This window comes from Daphnia pulex, chromosome 6 (assembly GCF_021134715.1).
Source record: "Daphnia pulex isolate KAP4 chromosome 6, ASM2113471v1".
Lineage (NCBI taxonomy): Eukaryota > Metazoa > Arthropoda > Branchiopoda > Diplostraca > Daphniidae > Daphnia > Daphnia pulex.
In genome coordinates, this window is record NC_060022.1 from 4,728,830 (window position 1) to 4,754,158 (window position 25,329).

General features: G+C 44.3%; 1 protein-coding gene across 18 annotated transcripts in view; it reads right to left on the reverse strand.

Moving 5' to 3' along the window:
• LOC124195986 (cAMP-specific 3',5'-cyclic phosphodiesterase, isoforms N/G-like) overlaps positions 1-25,329 on the reverse strand; it is a 99,198-nt gene that overhangs the window by 32,036 nt on the left and 41,833 nt on the right. For 13 of the 18 annotated variants that reach the window (XM_046590727.1, XM_046590720.1, XM_046590728.1 and 10 more), the window contains one exon: positions 4,979-5,194. In XM_046590727.1, coding sequence (XP_046446683.1) covers positions 4,979-5,194 — 216 coding nt within the window. Of the gene's footprint in view, positions 1-4,978; positions 5,195-6,822; positions 6,902-11,473; positions 12,304-16,220; positions 17,257-25,329 lie in introns of those variants that run through there. The other 5 variants (XM_046590719.1, XM_046590718.1, XM_046590725.1 and 2 more) reach the window with 4 other exon arrangements.

The following is a 25,329-nucleotide window of genomic DNA, read 5'->3' on the forward strand; positions in this document are numbered from 1 at the left end:
TATGTCAGCAGGATCGAGCGGCAACAATCAGCCGATGACACATCTACACAAACAAACCAATTGCTTTCGGTTCGCATGTAACTGATGGGCACGCGAGACCGAGAAATGGGAACAAATCGAGCGGACAAAAAAAAATATGGCCAGCCAATGTACACAGACGGCCGCCTCCGTGAGCATTTCCTATTCCTAGGTATCCCGAGCTTCTTTTCTCTGGAGCTGCTGAATGACAAAATACAAGGAAGAAGAGGAAGAGGAAGCAGAAATGTCCAACTTGGCACATGGGGTCTAACGTGCCAAAAAATGGGAGGGTTTAAATATGGCGCGCGAGGAGCTCCGCAAGTTTCTCAAACATTTCCAGCCGGAAAAAAAAAAAAAAAACAACAAAAAAACAAAACAAATCTAAGTTTAGCTATGAAGCCGCTGGTATGGCGTTCGAACAACACAAAGGTTTGTATTTTGGAGGAGGAAGTATGGGCGGAACCAAAGTTGGTCAGGAGCAAAACTGGAATGGGACTCTTCTCTTTATTTCGTCTATCTCCACGGAAATAAATCTGACTCTCAAAGATTTGGAATAGATCTTGTTGAGTTGATAGGGAAAGAGATCAACTCGACGTATTGGCTTGAATCGATTAGCTGTCTCGAGTGCCACTTCCTCCTACCATTTAGTAGCTCCTTCCTTTTTTAAGTAAAATTTATAGGGCAATGAATCGCTCAATCTCTTCCGTTTAATCGGACGACAAGTCACGATCAGATGCCGTTCGTCCTTGACGCAGAGAACCGAGTTATAGGTGAGAGAACGAACGGCTGTGGTTTTTATGTTGTCTTCTTCCCAGACAATCTTGACGGTCGATATCAGATAATTATCGACTAAAAGGAGCGATGAAGGACACCATTTTTTTAATAGGGCCTCGTCGCATCGGGTCGTCAAGCATTAAGATAATAGTCGATACCCTTATTTTTCGCCCGGCTCTAATCAGATTGGATCTTCCGATTGTTCCCGGCCCCTCTATCTTCCGGAGCGGACGCTAAATGTCGACGTTTATTTTCACTATTCGCGTCAGGTTTCGATTGTCTCGTGCTTATCTCCGCCCCATCGGAAAGGAGAAAAAAGATTATCGAACGGAATTTTTCAGGGCGTGAGCCGTGCTGGCCTGTCCCACAACTGTCACGAACAAGAGTCCGCTAAAACATATATCGCCCTGTTGAAACCCAAGAAGCGTGGAATCGCCTACAGCTTTTCCCCCATCTATCTCATAAACCTTAAGATTTCGTTGACTCAAGAGTTCCAGTTTAGACTCTCCGGGGAACGGGCATCAGTAAGTCTAGCAGCAGACAGCTCTCATAACATCATATCACCCCCCATAACAAAATGAAAACGGGCACCGAAATGGACAAATACCCGACCATGGGCAGAGGGGCCTAACACGCCAGCCGCTGGCGTCATTTTTCTCTGTTTGTCTTGTGACCGAGTCATGACGTCAAATAGCGCACGCGGCGGCCTGACTACATACTGATACTGGACCGCTTTTCTCCGCATCGAATTCATCGATCCGGCGGCTCCTAACGGACTTTCTCGTACTCTTGATTTTTTATTTTATTCTTTCTCTTTCTGGCTTTCGCTCCTTAATGAGCTCTCAACCTTGTGGTGTGCATCGAGTTCTCTGTCTTTGATGATCAGTCACGTACGACGAAACCCGATATAGGCGTATTTGTCCGGTCTCTCATTGTTAAGCCCCCGTAACGTAAATACAATACAACAGAAATAAATAGAGATATATACATGTAGTATTATATCTATATAATGATAATGATATCGAAATGTTTGTAATTGTTGATGGAAGATGAGACGAGATGCGAATGCTGAACCCCCTTTTTCCTTTCTACCTTCCTGAAGGTCGGCTGATTCTCTGACGCTTGTGTTTATTCTCGTCTTTCGAGCGCGAGCCTTGATGATGTCGAAATGAGAAGTTTGCTTCAAATAGCGGAGGGGCGTAATTCTAACCATCGCGACAAAAACAAAAAAACAAAACAAAAAACCCCAAAAAAATTCTGCAGGAGATAAACCATTGATCCCGGCCCAGTGGTAGCGGTCGGTGGGCCAAACAACTCAACTGGATGGGGCCATCGTCGTCGCCTTTATTGGCACTGGGCCGATGCCAATCGAACGACTAACAAGGAATAAAGTTGGCACCAGTCAACTAGTAGAAAATTCTTTTTTATCGATATACCTGGAAATGTCTCGTTTGTTTGTCCCTCTCGAAAAATTCAGGAAAAAGAAACAATCTAACGTCAATCAGTTACACAGTCAAGTATAGAAGAAGAAACGAGTTTTTATTACCCGACGACGCGTCACGTCCACTTTGCTGCAGGAAAATTTGAAATTTCCCAACCAATTCCGACCCGCATTCGTTGTGTTTTCTTTTCATCTCTTCCCGGTACTACGACTATTTGTGTTGTGCCTTTCTGTTTTCGTTTTCGTTGTGCTTATTCTCTTTATCAACACAGAGCCCCCTGCGCTATTTGGTGCGAATGCCAATGGTCGGCAGCTTCTGGCGATGATAAGATAATTATGTTTGCGCGTTTGACTTTTATATTCTACTCGGCTGCGGCACTGACACAAGTTACGCCCGCCTTCCCTCACGCTGATGTGATCAAGTAAGTCGATGCAAAGCCAACAAGGAAAGCTCTAATCCTACCCCTTCGTTCCAATAAAGGCGCCCTCTGCCGCGACGGCAGCAGCAGCAGCACTTTTAAATAGAAACTACTAAAAAAAGCCATCACTCCTTCATTGTCACTTTAGTCGACGGAGCGAACGTCATTACCGTCGGCTGGTAAGTGTCGACCACTGTGACTGACGTTTGTCCTCGCCGTCGACTCGACTCTCAAAAGGAAAGGCAAATTTTCAAGCGTCGCCGACAGAATTTTCATCCAACATTTTCACGCCTTCATCAGAACAGAAATTGGACGGGCCTCTTTTAATTACAGGCGAGAGCACGGAGTAAAAAAGGAGGGTCCCGCCTCGCTCACGACAACGGAAAATTGCAGAGATTCCGTACAGATGTCCGCAGGGGGGTAATATGAATCCCGAACAGATGTAAAAAGAAGAAGAAAAGCTGCGCGTGACGACCGTACTCGCACCTTGCTGACAAGGTGAATGTGCATGTCGGTAGACGAACAGACGATTGGCCTTCCCCAACTTCAACTTTTCTGACTTTGACTAATAGAGCGAGTCAATGGTTTACGTGAGGTTGGTTGGACCTCGGTCAGTCTCGGGAGATTTCTTTCCGAGAAGCGAACGCAATGGCAACCAAAGTAGCTCGTCTACCGGTATCAACTCTCGACTGCTGGGCTACTAACCATATAACTATGGGGTCGAGCAGTGGTTTACGTGCGGCGTCAGCGGCATCGTCGTCTGTCTGCAGTTCCTCACGTTCCGACTCAATGTCGCGACTGCTGCCCGATGCCGACGTCTGTTGAAACGATGAAACTTATTCCCCTGTTATTCGCCAATCGCCACACACACCGAGAGGAGCCCTTTCAAACCAAAGAGTCGGCCCCGAATACCCAAATTAAGCAGAGATGCTGAGTGTACATATCTACATATGCATAACCTGTGATGATCCGGCACTGACGTAACGGGTGGTTTTTATCTCGCTGTCGGGCAATTTTTTTGTTGTTTTCTCCTCTTTTCAGCTGAATTTCGCCTCCTCCATCTCGCTTTCAGTCGTTTGACTGTGACTAATCGCCCAGACAACTGATTGATATGCAAAAATAGTCGGCAGGTACATAAAAGAGTTACGACCGTTTGGACATATTCCATCGATATAAAATTGCTAGGCATAATTGACGTTCTAGGGCCTATAAAAGGATCGATCCGATATCTAGACAGCCCTACAAATGGACACAAAAGATCTCCCCTGCAAACGTCTCCATGCAAATCCGGCGAAAACATGGCAAGGAGTCCCAACTTTCATCGTCATTTTTAGTCACGCTATCAAGAGCGATACGAGAAGGAAATCGACTCCCGTCGACCCAGAAATTGTCTACTAAATGCACTCTGTATACCAACTCTGAACATAGTTAAAAGTGTGCACACAAAATACAACCAAAGGGGGGTACGAAAATGTCCATGCATGGCTCCAACCGCAAAAGCAAATAGTTCTCTTACAATTGGTGCACATACTTGTGCGTTCGAGCCAGCATTTTTCAAATTCAATGAGCATTTTCTCATTCGACCGCACGCAAGCGTTACAATAAATCGATTCAAAAAGGAAACGTAAAGTTAAATAAAAAAAAGGAACTCTTCCGCTCCGTAGGGCACGGTATTTTCGGAATGGTAGCGTTTCAAAAAGAGCTAGGGAAAAAAAACGGCGCACGCGGAATCGCATTTTAATTACGCATTCGTTCCCGAAAAGATAAAAAAAAGATGGCCAACGAAAAGTGGTAAAAGCGGTTTAATTTTAACGCAAGGCACTAAATGTTTCGTTATTTTTATTATTTTCTTCAACTCGAACCGACTCGTTTTAAGAGTGTGCGAATGCGCAAAAATGTATTGATGGCCCATGAATTTTCCGAGAACCTCCCGCGGCGATTTCTTTCCTGTCCCGACAAATCCCCGTGCGGGAAGAACCACTCGTCAGCAAAATTTGGTTCTTTTCCTTCATTTCCTCGAATTTCCTTTTTTTTTCTTTCTGTATTTCGCTGGATGTACATCGTCGTTTCTTTCCCCCCTCTTTCGGTCGCCCCGTTTTTATTGGAATTCCTCAACGTTTATATATTTGATTACGAGCTGACATAAACCAGCGTGTGTCTCGTTCGTCCGCTCAGCACGGCGGATTGTTTTTTTTAAGTGCCGGCTACATCGGAACGGCGTGTCGTGGTAATCTTCTTGAAACAAGGACGGCGGGAAAAAGCGAAGGAAGATTGGCGAAGAAGAAGAAAAAAGGAAATGTACGGAACTGGTACTGATGAGACTTACCCTTCTGAGGCTAAGGACGAATTTCTGGACATGGATTTGGGCGACATGTCCTCCTCGCGGTAGAGAAATGATTCCCGACGTTGCGGCATGTTCTGCAAGACGAGGGCCGCTCCCGATGGTGAGACTGCACCATCGTTACCAGCCAGAGGGCTCCGACTTCTTCCGCTGCCTCCCACTCCAGCGCCACCTGGCTGACCGCCATTTTCAACGTCGAAACTGTTAAGTCAATCAAAGAGAGAAAATCGGTTAATAACGTAAAAGAAATGTGAGCCATTGAAATCAACGATTCCAGTTTTCATTGGTTCAAATATCTACACAATCAGGCACGTGATAAACGTGCCTTTTCATAAGCTCACAGCTCTCCCACTCTGTCAGTCGACCGGACAGCCAATCCGAAACCAAAAGTAATTAAATCCAAGCCGGATCATAGTAGTAGATGATTAAGCACGAAAAACAAGGGAGAAAATACCATGATTTAAACAAAAGATAATATTATATGATGGCCCTTGACATTTAGGATCAGTAACCAGCAATCTCCGAGGCAACGGCCCGGGCTCTCGTCGGACGCACTCGGCTGGAAAAGGGAGGAGGATAGACGGAATGGACTCGAGCCCAAAGTTTGAGCGCGACGACAAGAGAAATGGCCAGCAAACATTGGACGGCAGAGGGGAATCAGAGCGGATGTAGACACAGAGATTCGAGACAAGTGGCTGGAAACTGGAAAGGTTAGAGACGCAAGAAACAGGAGAAGACGATATAAGAAGATAAGTAGTTCCTTAAACTATGCCTGTAATATAACGGGAATCTGCAGACACAATCTTCTAATCGCTTTGTTGTGTGAAAAGAGAATCCTTTTCTGGGAAACCTAAAAATACGAGATATGATCTCAAAGTAATCAATTTGATGTTGAATATGTGGAAAACTAAAAGGAATTTATGTTACCAGGACTTTATCCCGTTCAGACATTCAACTGGCGTATCGCTGTTTAATGACTCCCTTTTTTCTTGTGTGAATAATACGGTTTTGTGGGTGGTACACACATTGACGGAGATCCCGCTCAGTCTTCTCCATGGTAAAATAGTCTGGGTTTCTGGCTACCGTGACAACGTTGACATTTTCACATGTTGTGTACAATCAAAGTGGAAAAGAAAGACGTATAAAGGCTTATCTCAAGGGTCGTAAATCTCTTTAGACCGAGAACGACGTACTGTGTTACCTACGGCGACTATTGGGTTGCATTTGGGGGGCCTTTCTCTATTTTATCCTTGGAAAAAGAAGAAAGACGAACAAGTTCAGCTCAAGGACGGGATTCTCTCTGATAGACCATCTTACACACAACTTTAGACAAATTGTTTGCCACAAGTTGAGATCCAGTAGATGATGATGATGATAATGGTTTCAGAGTTACAACGAAAAGTAAATTTACTCTGGGCAATCAAAATATGCATGCTGCACAGTAAATGGAATTGTAAATTGGCACTGCCATTTGTGCTAAAAATACAACTTCGACAGGGCAATATGGTACCACACTGCATTAGCCAACAGCGAAAGGTAAACACAAACAGAAAAAGTTGGGTAATATACTGTACTGCATGACTTTGGGATAAAAGTAACCTCGTCTTTTTCGTTACTTCCAGAAACTTTCATCACGAAAGCTTAACGAAACATGAAAAATGCATAGCCAAGAAGTAGCCAAAATGCAACTTGCGAAGGAGAATGCCTCACCATTGTCTTACATCTAATGGAAGCTACTGTCTAATACATATTTATAAGTCATCTGTGCTGTTCTGTTCTAAAAACATAAAATGAATGCACTTTCCAGTAGAAATCAATTGAAAACTTACGTTCACGGTCATGTGTCAGACCACGTTTTACAGGAGAGATGTTGACTGCACACGTGATAGAAAGAAACTGTGCTGCTGTCTGCATTAAATCGCAAGCTTTCCCGCTAATTTCGCTAGTGTCTTTGGTGCTCCTTTTTTGTCACCCCTACCCTCTACCCGAGGTGGGTAAAATCGCGCCAAAAAGCAGGGCCACTTACACTAGCGAAACTAGCGGAAAAGTGGTCGAGTTAGAAATGCAACTGGCCTCAGTTTTCAATAGTACTATTCTCCTGATACTTGCAGACATAATAAACGTTTAATTCATTTAAAAAAGAAAATGCATATTATTTGTTCCAAGAGTAGAGAGTGTTATTATTAAAAAGAGATGAATGATAAGACTCGGAAACGAAATAAGATCTCTCGGCAACACGTAACGGAAGCAAATATTAGCTAACCAGATTAGACGGAATAACATAAGAAATACGAGTAGAGGCTACTCTACCAATTGGCAAGACGGACATCAAGAGAAAGGTAAACAAATAATAAAAAAAGGAGGAAAAAAGTTGTTGATTGGATCAGATCTTTTGAGTGTCGGAGCTTCCGCGTAGAAGAAAAATAAGATCACGGACATGATCAGACGAAGCCAAATAACTTACAATTCCCCTTGACGGAGGATGCTGACACAAAGAGCGGCGGGCAGCGATACAATACGCGTACAATCTTTTCTCTGACGGCTCAGCTGTGCACTGTGTTGTAGGCTATTCATTTCTTCGGGAGAGAAAGAGATCTCTTTGACGTCATTCTAGCCAATTCAGTCGCAAAGAGCACGTCTCTCAGCCGACATCTTATGTCGGAGCGAAGAAAGAGGATAAACTTGGGTCACATGTGCCGCTTTTCCCTCTCTCGACAATCAAAGTCAATATAACCGACAGGCTTGGACGTCCGCGTCTACACAAAACATCCAAGGGAAGGAATCGGGATCGGCCGAATCTGATTGATCAGACCCTACAAACATCGGGACAAAGAGAATACGGGCTAAACAATGTGTACTACGTTGTACTCTACTCTTCTTCCTATTACTTGATTGATTTGGAACTAACTGATTAAGGGAATCGACTTGGAAAGAAACTATACTACATTTCCAAATTATTTTAATAAAACGGGATAACAAAATAGATTGCTATGTTCCTACTGAATCAGCAATCCTTTGTTAAATTTGTAGTTTCACAAACTAGAAACGCAAAACAATTCAAAAATATTCAAAACGAAAAAATTTGGAATTCAAAAGTGAAAATAATAGTTGAACAGTTTGTTTTGCATCCAGAGATGAGAGAGCCCTCTCTCCGTCGATTTCCACATCGTTTGGTTTGGACATGCGGCGCGCGCAACTCAACTCCGACGTGCGGAAGGTTTCATAATCAATGTATCCATGGATACTCGTCGTTTATATACAGCCAGTCATTGTGTATATTTATACACAGAGAATTCATGCCGCTCCAGCTGATGATTGTTTTCTTTTGAAAATCGAACTTTTTAAAAAAAGACAAGACAAAAATAAAATAAAAAAAGCTGTTTGTTCATGTTCACATCTGCAAGATGGTAGAGGCGGATGGTATGTATATACGACGCGCTGACTCTATTCCAGCTAACAATAAGTTCTGTTGATAATCGATCGACGCCTCACAAACAACCCGTGAAAAAGTCGGCCGGATATAACGCTCCCTACTTTATTTTTCCCCATGTATATACTGATTCACTCTAGAGCGCACTCCCCCCTTTGTATTCTAGTATATCCAGGCCGTATGTCTATCTCTATATTGTAACGACCAAAGTGAGTCCCAGCAGCAGGGCAACGTAGTCTGTTTTATGTCATTCCGGGCGATGCAACTACGATACGAAAAAACCGCGTAGGGCGTTTTCACTCGGCACTAATGGCAATTTACGAGCCTGTTCATCAAACAGAGAAAGAAGAATCAATTAGCGCGGATGAATAAACAAGAGAGTCACGCACCCAATCTAAAAACAAAAAAAACAAAAAAAAATCTATACATAATAAGAGAATATGATATTTACTTATTGCGTCGTCGCTGCATGGTGGGGGGATGAAACCACCGTGGAATTCTGGTGCGCATTGGATTCGTTGGTTCGGTCGGGGGAATAAGAGCTGCCCCCCGACCGTATTTGATAGCCCCTCTATAATCCTCGCCGTAGAGATGTCAACAAAACGGTCGGCATTGTGTTGCAAGCCGCTTCAACCTCATAAAACTGCCCGCCGATATTATTGGATGGGGTGGGGGTGACCCCCGGCTTATGCCATGAGAACCTCGTAATCGTGTGCACGTCATATCCCGATGCCGCGTACGTGGTACAGCACAGAATATCAAGCGAGCCGAGAAGAAGTAATCGATACGAAAAGAAGGAGAGATGTCGTATATATATATATAGAAGCAGAAGAAGCGCATTTAGGCAATATTAGGTTAAACCTAAAAGCCAGACATGCGAACTCTCCCCAGAGATATTTATTGATATAAAACAGAGAGACATGTATAGAGAAAAAAAAGGCGACTGATTCCATCATTCCATTTCGAGGTCGATGTCCAATATTCGGCTCGATGTTCTTTCAGATAAAATAAAGAAAAAGCAAATTGAAAAAAAGCCAAAAAAATGACAATAAATCCGCTGGGCTCTTTGCCCGCGTGGTCGAATGTATAAGGGTCAGATTAATGGTCGTCTCTGTTGGGACACGTTTTGATTGACAATGTCCAAATGTCTCAGAGTAGAACGACAGACGTCGCTATGTAAATAATAGAAAGGACAATGTTCATCATCAGAGTATTGCGCAGAAATAATTCACGATTGCGTCATACGACTACGACTCGAGTAAGACAACAGCAATATTGAAATGCCCCGAGAGTTTCCAAATTTAATTGATTACGCAACAATATTCTAAAAGAATGCCGCCGTCCGTCGGACTGCTAAAACAACAAGAGCGCTAGGGAGGATAATACAAAAGCGAACGAGATCCTGACGGCGACAAAGGCGTGCAGCTACGAATGTAATCAAGGTGGGAAGGAGGGTTTTCCCACATCAATGGCGCAGTGTCAGATGAGTGAGTGACACAATAGACTTAATGACATAATCCCTTCTGCTGGCCCCTTTTTATTTTTCTCATCTGGCTTGTGAATGGAGGCAAAAGTGTAGATTTGACATGCACTGGAAAACTAATAGAGCTTCTACAATTCAATGGCGTATTGATTTCCCGATGAATTCGGCGTGGATGTTAGCTGGAGTGTGTGGGCTGTGTAGGCTGTCTAGTTGTTTGGTTGGTGGGACTGAGTTGAGTGAGTGGAAGTCGGGTGGGTGGTTCGCTTGTATATAAGAACCTTTCTGCTTCTGCTTTCTGCCGAGCTGTGCAGCGCAGCAGCAGCGGGGACCAGCACAGCAATAGTGGAGTCCGGGAGCGTGCACACAATGTTGACATTTCCTTATATTCCTGACGGGGTCCTGTCACTTTGTGCCTGGTTTGTTTGGTTTGCAATTTCCCTTCTTATTTCCTTCCCCCAGGGTCTTTCAGCCTTGAAGATCGCTTTTATCGGCCCACTCGACGAGTGGCCGTTATAAAAAGAGGAAAAAACAAAATTATTTCCCCCTCCAAAAAAATGATCTAAAGAATTGAGGACAACAAACGAATCGTGACATTGACGCTCTCTGGTAAAGGCAGTCATGTTGAAACTGAAAGTTTGCCCTCGTCGCCCGTCAGATTCATCGTTATTATACGACAACGAGCCGCTCTCTCCAAGAGATGGCGCACCACGTCGGCACTAGATTGCACCCACAAGGACAAGGAACAACGGGGAAATCAATCCCCGAAAAGATAAATTATGATATCCAGTCGAGCAGCTATATAGTATTGAAACCGCCCAACAGCAGCTGAAGAGACTCACAAGCGCAGACGTGCCGGACGCTGGAAGCAGCTCTTGTAAGAGAGAGAGAGAGTGCGGATGCTGGTGATTGGCACGGTGCATTGGCAATTAGTCTTAAGCCTCCCGCTCGTGCGCTTATCCCAACTTTGCACACAACAAACTTGAAAGACAGAAGCGGAGCTGCCGAGTTTTCTCGACTGACCCAGCAACTCACCAAGGACGTGGAAATGTCAAAGCATTTCTTGTTTGTATTTTCCCTCTCCTCTCTCAAACTTTTAAATCTCGTCCCGTCAGTCAGAATCTCTCGACTGGCTGTTTCACGTTTACCCCTAGAGCGATATTGGCCGCCGACGCTGGATGCCTCATTTCCTGTTAACGATAAACGGACTTGAAAGGGCATTAGATTTGGGCGGAAAAGCATCGACAGAGTTCAACCGTTCCGAGAGCCAAACGCTAAACTTGAACTGTCCGTTATAGTATATTATGGTCAATAATAATTCGCTCTCTACTCTCCCTTTGAACATTTTCGACAAGAGTGGATAAGCGCTATACACTGAGTCGCATTAACCATAAACTGGAAGCCCACCCACCACGATGGCTTCTCTCCAGCTTAACCGCCATCGCCAGCGTTCGATCGGATGCAGAAAATAGCTCAATGGCTTTCAAGGATCCTAGTTTAGGTCCTTCTTTTTACAGCTGCACATACGCACTACTACTACTACTCTTAATGATATTTGTGGATAATATACTTGTGCTGCTGTCGCCGCCGGTCTGAGAAACGCTGGGCATCTTCACCGCGACGACGTCTAGCCCGTTGGGGGCCACTGTTGCCACCGATAGGACCCCCACCGCTGCCGAGATTGGACGGACAACCGAGCAGACCCGGACTGAGTCCGGCCGAAGTGGAATGACGACGCGAGAGGACGGAATTTTTGAACAATTTAATCGAGTCGGGCGTCCGGTTGGCGAACGAACTGCATCCGATGGGCGGCTTGAACAGAGTCGTCGGTAAAATCTGTTTGGATTGCGGCAAACTGAAAAGCGACGAGGCGATGGCCGCCGATCCGGGCGGATGCGGAGACGGAGGCGACGACAACGACTCGGACAGCGTCGAGTGATGGGTATTGACTCTGAGGCTGTGCACGTTGACGTGCTCTTCCTGCTCGTGTTGACGACGACTAGCGTTGTTTACGGCGGTGACCGACGACGACGGAGCCGTCGAAGCGGCGCCGCCCGACACGATTGCGACATTAGCCGCTGGGACGGCGGTCGCTGTGGTCGATAATTCGCCGGGGCTACTGTTATTGGTTTGGTGGCGAACCTTGTCTTTGTTTTTGTTTCGCCTTCCGGACAACAACTCCCACAGCAACATCATGACACCACAACAAAAGGTCACGAGCGCGTGACATTCAAAGACAACATTGACAGCAAACACGGCGACCGCTAGTGGACACACGAACCAACGACACCCCCACCAGACAGCCAAAAAGTCACTGGAAACCGATCGAACACAAATGGAAATGAGGCAAATGACAGAGAACCAGATGGGGTTGTTGGAGGCTCTCCGCCCAGCCGTACACTGACAAGCGCTTTGAAGAGTGCAAGCCGAATGAAACAAGACCAGCCCAGCCCAACCCGGCTGCTTCAGCTGTGCACGGAAGAGCGTAGAGGGACAAGTCAGGAAGGGGGAGGGAACAGCAGGGAGCGCAGGAACAGGAAAAGCGCGGACAGGTTGCGTGTGATGTTCTCAAGAGAGTCGCTACTGCTGCCGCCGCCACCGCCGACTCGGCACTCGACACACACACGATTGTTTGCTTCTTCCGCTCCTTTTTCTTTCTTTTTTTTCTACCTCCCCTCCGCAGATACCAATCCAATTCCAGGTAGATTGAGAGCTACGAGCGTATCAAACCTGTATATACGCCTGTTACTTCGTTCTTCTTTTTTCTCTCTCCTATTTTACGATTTTTTCCTTCTTCTTTTTGGCGTAGCCGCCCGTTTCCCAATAAAAAAAAAAGCCCCGCCCACTTGTCGTTTCTACTTAGTATGGGCTATAGGACGCTATTAAGTCGAGCTTACGTGTATTACATTGGGCTGGATGTCACCAGACACTCCCAGAAAAACCCAGCCGACCGCCCTCGACGCCTCGACGCAGGACGGCAGAAGAGACGACAGCGCCCACTAGAAAAAACTTTCGATCGAAGCCGACAGTCAACGAGTAACAGGCAAGTCAGTCTGAGGGGTAGGGAGGGGGGAACATGAAGCAGATGGCAAGGTAACCTCCAATATAAAAATCTATAGCACCGTGGTGTCCACGGACGGAAAAAGAAGAAAGCGGAGGCAGCAGCAGCACAAAATCAATCAACTCCTATTATGAGGAGGACGGCCTCATCATCAGACTTTTATATTAACTCGGCGATACGCTTCTCTATATGTAGACCTTCATTAGATGATGAAAGGAATTTTCGGCATCAAACTTTTTCCCGTCTCCACACTCTCTACCCCCCTTTTGTTTGTTAAATTTTGCGCAGACTATCCGCACTTGTTCAAGAGTTTGATCAACCAACCGATCGGCAATTATGCTGTTGTCATGGCACAAGTGATCTCAAAAGTTTGGTGCCCCCCTCCCTCAAGTCTCAATTTACATGTCATCCATTTATCATTTTCAAAATTATCTTTTAAATGAGAAATGGGATCTTGAACTTTGCCCGCACTGCAGAATGGGTTTTATGTCAACTTCAAACCAACTGACATCGACAGTTTCGCATTTTTTTCCTCATCGCTCAACAGAATCTATTATTCCTTCTTCTTCTCTCTTTTTTTTTGTGTTTTCCGATTTAATGCGCTGCCAAGATATTCATAAATTCAAATACGAAAAAAAGTTGCTCGGCTTCATTTCATTCCTCCTCCCTTCCCGTGGGTGATTGCCGGGCGCCGCCCAACCGTGCGCGTCTCCGTGTATATGTATTAAAAATAAATACCGTACACGATGTACATCCATATGTACATATACATAACATTTTCACGACGGGCAAAGAAAAAAAGCTGAAAAGAGAGACGTTTGCTTGGTATAAACACGCGCGCGCGCCGCGCTTATTGGCCCAAAAGGAAAGATCTCCCGCACGGGAAAAAATGGCCTCCCCCTCGAGCGCACCCTCGAAAAACCATAAATCAAACATATTATCTCAAAGAAAAAACAACACATACGGGGGTAGAACAAATAGAAATCATCTCCTCTACATATACAGCAATTGGGGGGCCCAATGGCCAATAATTCAAAAATAATGATTTTGAAGAAGGGCCTTGCACAGAGTTATTAGTTGTCTTGCATAAACCTCCCTCCATACTTTCAAAAACAATAAACAGAGATCAAAGACTCGAGTCACGAGTGAATCACGGCATTGTTGTTGCTGCCCCGACGCTGCTGCTCAGCCGCACAGAGTTCGCATTCTCTCTCCATCATCATCATCATCTTCATCATCATCCGCTGCGATACACAAAAGCCCCTCACCATTCTTTTTTCGTTTCTCCCGAAAAAAAAATATATAAAGTCGAACGGCTGCGGGAACAAAAAAAAAGATGGAACACTATATAATAATAACGAAAGCGCTGTGCACGGCTTTCGGCTCATAAATATTGAGCGAGCGTGTGATTGTGCCGATGATGGAATCGCTGTAAATTCATTTACCGACAAAACGTGGCGATTACAAAGGAAAGAAGAAAAAAGTGCAGCGTTCGCTCGTCGATTTGGGATTCAAGAATATCTGTGGGCGGTCGCCCAGCATTTTTTGGTTGGGAAAATAACGTCAGGGTTCTAACATCCCGACATATCAACAGACAAGGGGCCCGGCACCCGGGATGAGATCGAGAGCCAAACGGGAAGAGCGGACGGACATGTGATGGGCTAGACGGATTGGACGGATCAGGCACAACCACAGCCGCAAAATAACAAAAAAATAAAAAAGGGCCAGGATGATTGAAATCAGATAATGATGGAGTGGCTGCTGTGTTGTTGCTCGGTGGCGGCTTTAGACATAGGCATCGCTAGGAGGAGGCGGCAAAGCGGCATCGGATTTCGGCTCAATAGACGTGTAGTACATATACGAAGGATAATGGGGCTGTTGTTGTTGTTGTTGTTGTTGGAATTTCATTTGGAAAACCAAAAGAGAGAAAGGAGAGTTGGGCCAAAGCTATCATCCTCCATGTGTGTGTGTGTGCAGTAGACATGGCCTCACGCAACTGTTGTATATAACGCCGCACGTCACAGACAAACATAAAAGAAAGGAATGAGCAAACGAAGAGATGGAAGAGAGAGAGAGACAAAAAAAAAGAAGAAGAAGAAGATGGACTGACACATACAGAAGAAGAAGAAGAATAAAGTGCCTGGTGTGTGTACAGTTGTACACCTGGCGGGAGCCATCCAACTCGGAATAGGAGAAGAACGAATGTGAGTAAAAAAAGGATGAAGCGCAGAAGAGAGATGAAAAAAAACAGACCCGTGAAGTCACGTCAGGAATTATCGAGGAATGCTGTGTACCGTCTGCATCTAATAACGGAAGAATGCCACACACACACAGACAGCAACGAAAAAGAGATTCCATCTATAGCTCCAACTGTCTGCCTTTTGCAGCCACCCGCTCTGCTGATGACGATATTATCAAGGACGTCCTTATTCCATCCTCTATCGGAATGTCACGATAGTCTCGGAAGAAGAAGAGTCTTCTCTTTAGAGCTTGAATTATAGAGATAGATGGAGCGCCCGTCCAAGCATTAACGGCTCCAACGATTGGTTGAATAATAACAAGTTGGACAGGAGAAGAAAAAGAAAAAAAAGAAGCTCGAGTGAAGCCTCATGACGGATGACGACAATATCAGCGACTCGTCTTTCTTCATCAAGAGAGAGAGAGATGAGAAAGTGAGAGCACGACGAGCATGACTTCATTATCCATTAAATCAGACGAGCAAGCGCACAACTCCCGAGCAGACTAATTCAGTTAATTTAGCTCCAGCTGCGCTAATGAACTCTCTTTGTCTTGCAAGCACAGTCTTATTTGCCTACTAGTCAGCTGCAGTTGACATTTAATAGAGACGAGTAGGAAAACGGGTCTGCCATCAATCTCGTTCCTAATGACATCAATCACGACATCTCCACAGTGATTATTCAAAATCTACTCGGCAGATTAAGCGCACGATACCAAATTAGACGGAATCAACAGAGACGGGGGGGACTTTTGTCAACAATATGCCATCCATCATCTGCAGTCAATTCACCTTCTCTCCAGGGCACTTCTACGCATTATTGTGTTTGGTTTTGTTTTCTTCTTCTTCTTCTTTGACCGACTCACGACGATGACAATGCTCAACTCGACTCGCAGCTCCCCGTTCTACGCGGCGCCCATTGTCTTGTCTGGCCGTCTGGCCGTCTGTGATAACTTAACCGCGATTGTTTTGTTTGGATTTTGATTCGTTCTTTTTTTGGTTTTTTGATTTTGTTTTTACCTGTTAAAACGCTGGGCGCCGAGTCGCATCTTACTGGGAGCGCTGTACCGTCGCCCAGGGCCTTTGTTGCTAGCCAACATCATCGAATGGTGAATCACCGTCACTTTTCGCTTGCGCTGCTCCGTTTCCATTTGGAATTTCGGTTATTTAAAAACACAAAACCGCAAAGCACAAAAATGTTGATCTGCGTTAATCGCCCGGTTCTGTGGCGGATCACGATTTCAGAGAGATAGACAATAACGCACAACTTTCCAACTGCCTGACGGTGAATTAAGTAACCTTTGTCAGACAAAGGTAATTGTGTTTTATAGATCTGATAATGGGCTCAAGATGAGACAAACCTCACGTAATAACACAAACATCGTCGGTGCTTTACACTTTGGGTTTTCTTGCTTTTATGACGAGCTTGATATCGGTTTAATTTTAGAGCGGTTCACATATCGTTGGCGACACACTTACACACCTGAGAGCGGGAATTCCTGACAATCTCTCGTCTTTTTTTTTTCCTTCTTTTCCCGAACAGCCGCGCCCTTTCGTCACGCGCGACGATACGAAAAACAGCAGGAATGAACGTTTCCGCTATCTATTTTTTTATTTGCTTTCGCCGACTTATTCAGAGTTGCATATTTACAAAAAAAGGCGACAAAGGAATGTCACGAACCCGGATCACCCAGTAAGTGCTGATTGTCGACACTTTTGAAACTGAAATGACGAGACAAGCGTCACGGCACCACCACCCATGTTCTTTTCTTTTTGCCTCTTTGTGGATGAAACTCGGTGGGTGAAGAAAAGAAACAAAACTGGAAACGCTATCTTTTTATTTGAGGAGGGCTGTCAGATTCGATTATTAAACCGCAGAGTCTCAATTTTCACACAACTATTCACAGTGGGACGGGATGGGACGGGACGGGACGATGCTGGGAGGACGTCGCTCTCTGACGACCGGACCGGATCGACTGGTGTGGAGTTTTTCAAACGAGCTCGGACTTCTTTTATATACGCACCAACACGCGGGGAGGCAGCAGCCAACCGACGATCCGACCGAAACCCAAACCAACCAACCACACATAAGAGACAGACACGCAAGGAACCACAGCTCACACACGCAAAGACAATAACGGCGGAACGCCAATGCCCATTCAGTTTTTGTTTCGCCCAAAAGAAACGTACACAACATAATCACAAAGAGAGTAAAAAAAAAAAGTGATAAAAACAAGACTATTTCAGGAAGGTGGGGGGGGGGGAAACGTTTGGACTCTGAATAATGGCTTCACACAACTGCCCTACTCGATTTAGAAATAACTCTGTAAATAAATAAATCAAATTTGCTTATTCGGTCTCTCTTTGTAGAGAGGAGTGGCTGGCGGTAGGAGGAGACAACACACGTATAGGGAGTCTCACGTGTAGTATTGTGTATTCTATTCCCCCTTGTTTTACTCTTTGAACCCGTTGACTGCTCCTTTCCTTTTTCCCCCCTACAGAATAATACAGAGAAGATGCTAAAATGGTTCCGTCTCTCCATCATCTCCGTCGAGAAGGTGACGCTAGTGGCGTCCAAGACAATTAAAGTTGAACGGAGCGAGCCGAAATGGTGTCAAAGAGGAATGAGAAATGAGGCAGAGCTGAGCATTCAAAAAACAAACAAAAGATATTCCCTGGACACCGCATTATACCGACGGAGGAAAACAAGAAAAATTTTTCCCTTCTTTCCCTTTGAGAATTTCATTCTAGAGCTGCCGTGCAAAACCTTATCCTTCGTCTTTGACACACACAACAAACCCGGCCGTCCAGTTTTAGTCCCCCCCTCGTGTGTGCGCTCCGCTGATGGTCGTGTCGCCTTGTTGGTTCTTCTTCCAAAGAAAAAAAAATTCGTCGTCGTTGTTGTTGTCTTCTTCTTCTTCTATTGTTTTATTTTATTTTATTTTTTTGAATTCAGCGGGTCAACCGAGCGCGCGCATACAAAATGAATTCTTTCTCTCTTCGCCCTATCTCACCGGTTTTCGTGTGTGTGACTTGTCTCTCCTCTCCTTCTCTCTATTTGTCAACGGAGGTCACAGCAAGCGGTGGGTTTCGTTTGTTGTTTTATTTATTTTATATATTTATATTCGTTACGTTTCTTTGCCTTTTCGTTCCGTCACCAATTCTCCTCGCTTATATTGCGACACACACACATCAACCCCACGGGAAAAAAACCAAAAATCGCTGTATATGGGCTTTGTCCTGCGCTATCTATCCATTACCTTGTTATCTTCTCGTTAGAACAGACAGTCTGTCATTGTACATCAAAGAGACACACGGGACACATACACGTCGTTGTCAAATAAAAAGCGATACCATCCCATCGATAGGACATGTCGTCGCATAGCTGATTGATCAGTGATATCACTCGGAGCAACATGTTTCAACGGTCGATAATTGTGCGACAGTGTACACACCCTTCGCCTTTTTAATGATTTCGAGGGAAATTCATTAGAGATATCATTCGGGCGGGGTTTTTTGGGGCCAAATTAAAAGACTTTTCGAAACGATGACGACGACACACGAGAGAATTGGGCAAAAGAAAATCTCCCTACGCCCATAAAATGTGTGTTGTGCAAGTGAGTTCGCCTTTTTCCCATGCGGGGATCTATGAAATAAGAGGATTCATGAATTGATTCATGTTTATGGTCGACAACAAGATCCTTTCTCCAAAAGAGCACACAAGTCGGAGCTAGAGGAATAGAAGAAAATTGGATACAGAAAGATTGACGATCACCTAATGGAAGGCACAACTCTGTGGCATCTCCCAGGAGGTATTTGAAAAACATCAGCAGAAGAAGAAGAAGAACACTGCGTCACATTGTCTCCTTTTTTTATTTATCTCCGTCATATAGCAGCTTCTGTACAGCGTCCTATTACTTGATGACTTTTGAATGCATAAGCGACAGACAGCATACAAGCCTCAAAGCCAAGACCATTTTCCAAATAAATTCGGGAGAAAGAGAGAAAACACACATGAAATGGATACGACGGCGGGAGTTGAAAGGCTGAAATAGCGCGCGCGCCTACTGTGCCAGGCTGTGTTTTCAAGAACGAACGAAAAACCCGGCCAAGCCAAAGAGGAGCCCCCCGACCAAACAACAAGAAGAGGCGAAATGAAAGTCGTAATGGATTCAACACGCAACATCACAACTCTCGCATAGGTAGTAAAAACCTTTTGGATGTTCGACAGAGAGAGAGAGAGAGAGGGCCTTTTTGGTAAGATGGGGGGGGAAGAGGACGTTTTAATAAACGATGTTTGAAGAGAAAAAAGAAAGAAAAGCAAACAGCAGCCCGCCACCGCCGCCGCCGCCGTTTGCTGCGTATATTTCGGTTGTTTTCTCTGAGAATTGGTCAAGGAATGTGTCCCGTGTCTCTCTCACGTTTCCCTCTCGTTATTGCGTCGACGGTCAATTATAGAAACGCAGGCCCGTCTCACACGAAGCCGTCTCTCCTCTCTCTCGGGATTCTTCCCTTTCCAGATCTTTTAAGCTTTTTTCTCTCTTCTTCTTCCTTTTTATTCTCTTTTGCAAACTACAGGGGGAGAGAATTCGAGCAAGAAATAAAAAAAGAAAAAAAAAAAAGTCGTGACGGAATGGCCGCATCGAGCAAGTGCGCCCTGGCGTCAACTTTCTCTCGTCTTCTTCCACCTTTGCATTTTCTTTTACAAAACTTGTTATTTAATTGGATGCAACAACAACTGAAATTATTTTCTGAAGCATCATCCTTGACTCGCTTTGGAATCGAGAGTTCCCGTTACCAAACATTGCGCACCAAGCTACAACAACCAAACACGCAAACGCAACATCCTTTCCTACGGGCAAATGCTGGAAGCCGAGAAGGAAGAAATAATAAAAACAACAACAACAAAAAACAAATACAGTTGATTGGGAAAAGAAAAAAAAAAGAAAAATTGCTCCGCTGAAAATCGACCCATCCCGGAACCGAATTAAAGTCAAGAGCGTTATAACCCACTTTTCTGATTCGCCCGTCAGGCCGTTTGTTTACTTGTTTTGCTGTTTGTTTGTGCTAACATTGTTTTTTATTTATCTTGTTAATGGTGAAGTTGTCAGTTTTGCAGGTTTCGTTCCATCATCATGTCGCGCCATTTTCAGCTTCTTCAGTTTATTTTTCCTTTTTCTGATATCCCTGACAACATCAAAACGTGACCGGAGGAGTTCGCAGAGTTAATTCAACATCCAGTCGAGAAACGAAAGGAGAATCAATCAAGTAAAGAGAAAACTACTGTTTCTTATCTTTTTGCAATGTGATATCCTTTGGAATTCCAGTACGCTGAGCCATGAAACAACAGAGTACCTGCAAGCTACCTTCAAACGTGTAACTTTAGATCAATCGAATCCTATCTGACCGAATCCATCAAAAGCATCAGGCACCAGTGCACCAGGGGTAACAACAGTGTACAACATGTAGTACAAGACAGGGACAAATGACTCACGCTCCAACAAGCTTGAATGCAGAAATGTTGAAAAGCCACTCACACACACACAGAACAAACTATGCAAAAGAAACGAGGGACAAACTTCACGGAGCTCGGAGCTCGGTTGCTAATTTCGTTGGGTCGTCAGAATTTGATTTATTTTTAATTTTTGCGGTGGAAAAAAAAACTGAAACCGAATTGGAACCGAGAGAAAAGGCTTTTCATTTATCATATGGAAATGAATATTTTCAAAAAAGATATAAAAATAAGAAGAAATGCTACTACTCTAAATGTCAAAAGTCTTTTATAACTCTCCATCCATTCGAGTCGGGTGTATATTTTTGGGTACGCGTGTGGGTAGATGCTGGCTTACGAGTTTAAGGCCGTTTCAGAGCGTGAAATAGAAACAATAAAAAAGAAGATGAGAACAAAAGGAGAAGAAAAAAGAATTTCGTGCAGCGGAGATTTAGCCGTCCGCTAGCGGGACGGACCTTATAGAGAAGAGACAAACATATTACACCTCAATTCAAAGAGGGAGCAGCTGAACGAGCCATCACCGCGTGTTCCGTTCTACCGCTAGAGATCGTTCGTGAGTCCATCGCTTGCAATGGGTACACATTTCCACCGCTAGACAGAGCGGCGTGTGTTCCCGCGTGAGTCGTCTACAGAGTTACTCACGGCTCAGGGTAACCTCCAACGGTAACACTTGTAATCACCTGCCCATAAAATTGACGTTAGCTAATCCAATCCAACGCGTTACTCCGTATTTGTGCGTGGCAAAAGGTGAGCCAGCCATATCAGGTGCACAGCAGATTGGGGCAACAAGAGAACTCAAAGCATCGGAGCAAAACAGATCGCGTGGGTGGGGTCAATCTTTTGGTCTGCCAACAACCATGTGCGCCATTACCTGCTTCATTAGAGCCAGTGAACACGCATCACTGCCATCGTCTGAGCTACGCCGCCTCCGCCTTCCTTTTATTCACTGCCGTTCCGCTTCTCTTTCTTCATCTTCTTCTTCTTCTTCCCATTTTGTCTCTTTCTCTCTTTCTATTCCTGAAGACATTTATCCACCACCGCGAATCACGAATGAGACGCGTGATAAAGAGAATCAACCAATCCGAATCCGTAAAGAACCGGTAATTTCATCACAATCATCATCATCATCGCTAAACATCCGGATGAATGGACTTGCTCACCCTCCAAATCCGCTCCCGAGAAAAAGAAGAAGAAGAAAACTGGATACTGTTTAAGAAAAAAAAAAACAAAAAAAGAAAAAAGGGGATGAAACATGCAATCTAGCGCTCGATCGATCAAAGCTGAAGACGACGAAAACGTCAGCTGCGATGGGCGGAGGATTATGTAGAAAATGGACTCGGGAGGCGAACGGGAGAAGGCGAGGAAGTCCATCAGCCAATGATGATGAGTCAGTCGAGAGCATACACACGTAGAAGAGAAAAAAAGGTATAATTATAGGGTCTTGTTGATGGGAAGCAAAAGCGAAAAAAAAAAATATCCTGTGGGGGAATAAAAAAGTTGATTGTCATGAACGTCCACGACAGCCGCACCTTCCCCCCCTTAACATGGTCAAACCAGATGATTCATCCAGTCGGACGAATATGAGCCATACCGGTCTGTTCTGTACATTCTTTCTATTGACGACAGGACGAAAAAAGCAAAAGGAAAGGGCCATTCTTCGTTCGGCCAATAGCTCCTCATACGGTATTCAGTCTGGAGAGAGACGGAGCCATTACTTTTATCTCGTTAGAACTGCACACACACACACACACAAAAGACGACGTCATCCAGGCCCCCGCGCCGGTACCACAAACAAGACAAACAAGAAAACGAAAAAAAGAATAATAATAGTACAAAAAAAAAAAAAAAAGTTGGAAAAATATGCGCGGGAAAGTTTGCGTGCACGCAACGACATTTTAAACACGGACGTGACGTCAACAAGTTGACACCAGTCATTACGATTGCGAGTGCCGTATTTCCCGTATGATTCAATCTGAGGCCACCTTGAAGCATCGCCTTCTACGACGTCCAACAGGTGATTTGTGTCATGAGAGCACGAAAATAAACGCGAAAAAAGAAACAAAAACAAAAAGGGTAGTCAATAAATCCCATAAGAACCTTTCCTGCTAAAGAAGGAAGTTCGAAAGAGATTAGAGAAAAGCAGCTCGCAAGCTAAGCTTCAAGAAAAACTTGCAGATGCACATACTTGATAAAGAGATGGGAGTCAGATCAACCGAGAGAGATATAACTAAGACAAACAATCCCAAAAACAACACAAAGAAAAATGTGAGAAGATTTATATGAATCTTGTCATGTAAAGGCAAAAAAAAACAAAGGCTTGTTACTTGGCATCTGCCTATATAAGGCAAGGAAACTGCTCAACCAAATAATCAAACGAAGAAAAAAAAACTATACACGTGCGCTTGGTCTACCGTTGTGCTTTATATATATATGCAATCTACACCTTGATAGGCATCATTTGAATCTCTCAAATTCATAAAATAGGGCGTGTGTTTTTTTTCTTCCTCCTTCCCAGTTGTAATTCATTTTATTTTTTTTATTTTCGGGGCGACAGGTTCGTCATAAAAACCCATTCACGCATGATGTCATCCATCTTAGCGGAAGGTGAGGGAAATATACAATCGACGAATCAACAGAGTGCCAAAAAAGCCCCTAAAAGGTCAACCGATACATTTCTGGCAGCATCGAAAAAGAACCCAAGGAAAAAAAAAAATTACAGCAAAGCAATTACATTAACAAGACTCTCATCGAGTTAATTGAAAAGTTTCCGGTCGTTTGGTACGATGGTAATGAATTTCTGTAATTCGTTTTCTACGGGGATTTGAAAAGAGCCCAAGAACTTAATCATTACCGGAAAAGTAAGATTAACTGCGTATCTGTTTGTACACGAGAAAGCGATGATGTAAAAGTAAGCCAAATGAAATCACAGAAAACGGCAATTATTATTGCAACAACAAAATTTATCTGAGACTTTTTGGATTTGTCGGATTGCAAACAAAAGAAAATATGAATGCTTTTTTTTTTCTCCTTCCGGGAAAGACGACCATTAAATCGAACGCAACTTGGCTGGCGACAAAGAGATCAATAATAACAAGAAGTCCGTGAGTTGAAATCCGATATGTATGGCGAAACGCGAGCGTGTCTCATCGCCAAAGTCAACAGCGCAGAACAATAATCACTAGTCCTTAGACAAGAGTATTGTACCTTTTTCTCCATTTATTAATAATAGATACAGTACGCGTATCTATGGATAATGCAATACGTTAATAGAAACGCTATTCGGGAGGGTCATTGCAGGCTGCTTAATTGGATAGGCTAGGTAGATACTAAGAGAGGTATATATCATCGGGAGCGAGGGCCGTGCAGCGTTAAGGCGATCAAGTTTCATTAAACTTTCATCATCACCCTCGCAGATAGGGCGGCCCTTTCTTAATTACCAGGTAATAGCATCAAAGAGTAGAGGGAGGGCTTTAAAAGGCTCACGAACAGACTCGCCGTGACGCACGAGCAAAGCGCGAAAAGGGGAAAAATGTTGGATGGAAACATATTCGGCTTTCGACTCTCAAGGACGGGGCTCAAACGGGCAAACTTAAACTGCGACAAGAGTCAGCAGAAACGAGCCGTCACTCTTGCACATACTAGGCAGAGAGAGTTAGTTGTTTTGACATCCGCCACTCTTCGGTATTAGACGTGAACCTCTCGTCGTATTCTTCTTCTTCTTCTTCTTTGAGCTTGCCTTTGGGCCTTGTTGGCCGCCTACTATAACAAGTCCAAATAGGAAAGACAAGTATTCAGAAAACAACAACAGAACAACTAACAATAGAGCCTGGCAGAATATAACGCGAGAGTGAAAGAGACGAAAGAGCTTTCCGGGCCGACAGAGCTCGTGACGCGATGCAATTCATCTTGCAGATACGGGCCGACGACTCACACATGTGCGATTGTAGTCTAAGCTACAACAAACACGGAACAAAACAGTTTTTTCCCCATTTAGCATTTGGACATGAGATTGAAGGGGAAAAAAAATCTTTCGCAGCTTCAAAGATGAGGAGCCAGATGGGAGAAACGACTCAAAAGAAATATCGAGGACAAATTAAAACTCGGGATATAGAAAAAGAAAGGTAAAAAGAGAAACACTTCTATATCCAATATATCGATGACTCCTTGTTGTTTTCTTCTTTAGGTGAGGGGTTTGTTTACGCCAAAAGGAGAAAGAGAGAAACGTAATCGACAGATGGAACGAAGAGTGGATGAAAATGGGAGGAGAGCAGAGAGAAAGAGAGAAAAGGGAAAAACTTTGTCTGACTTTTATTATTCGTTCTGTTTGGAGGCGAATGAGCCAAAGGATCACAGGTCCGTCTCCCTTTCTTATTTAGGATTCACTGCACACAACACATAAATCAAGGAGCCCCCTTCTCCTTCTCTCTACTCCAAACAAAAACAAATCAATAGAAGCCTTTCTCGGGAGTCTCCAAGTCTTGATTTGGACAATAAGACGGAAAGGAACTTTTTTCTTGCATTTGGTTATGCAACGATACGGATAGGAGGCAGGCAGGCGAAAATGAGTCGGAAAAAAGGGTCAGCGACTGCATCAACGGTTTTTACAACAGCACCTTT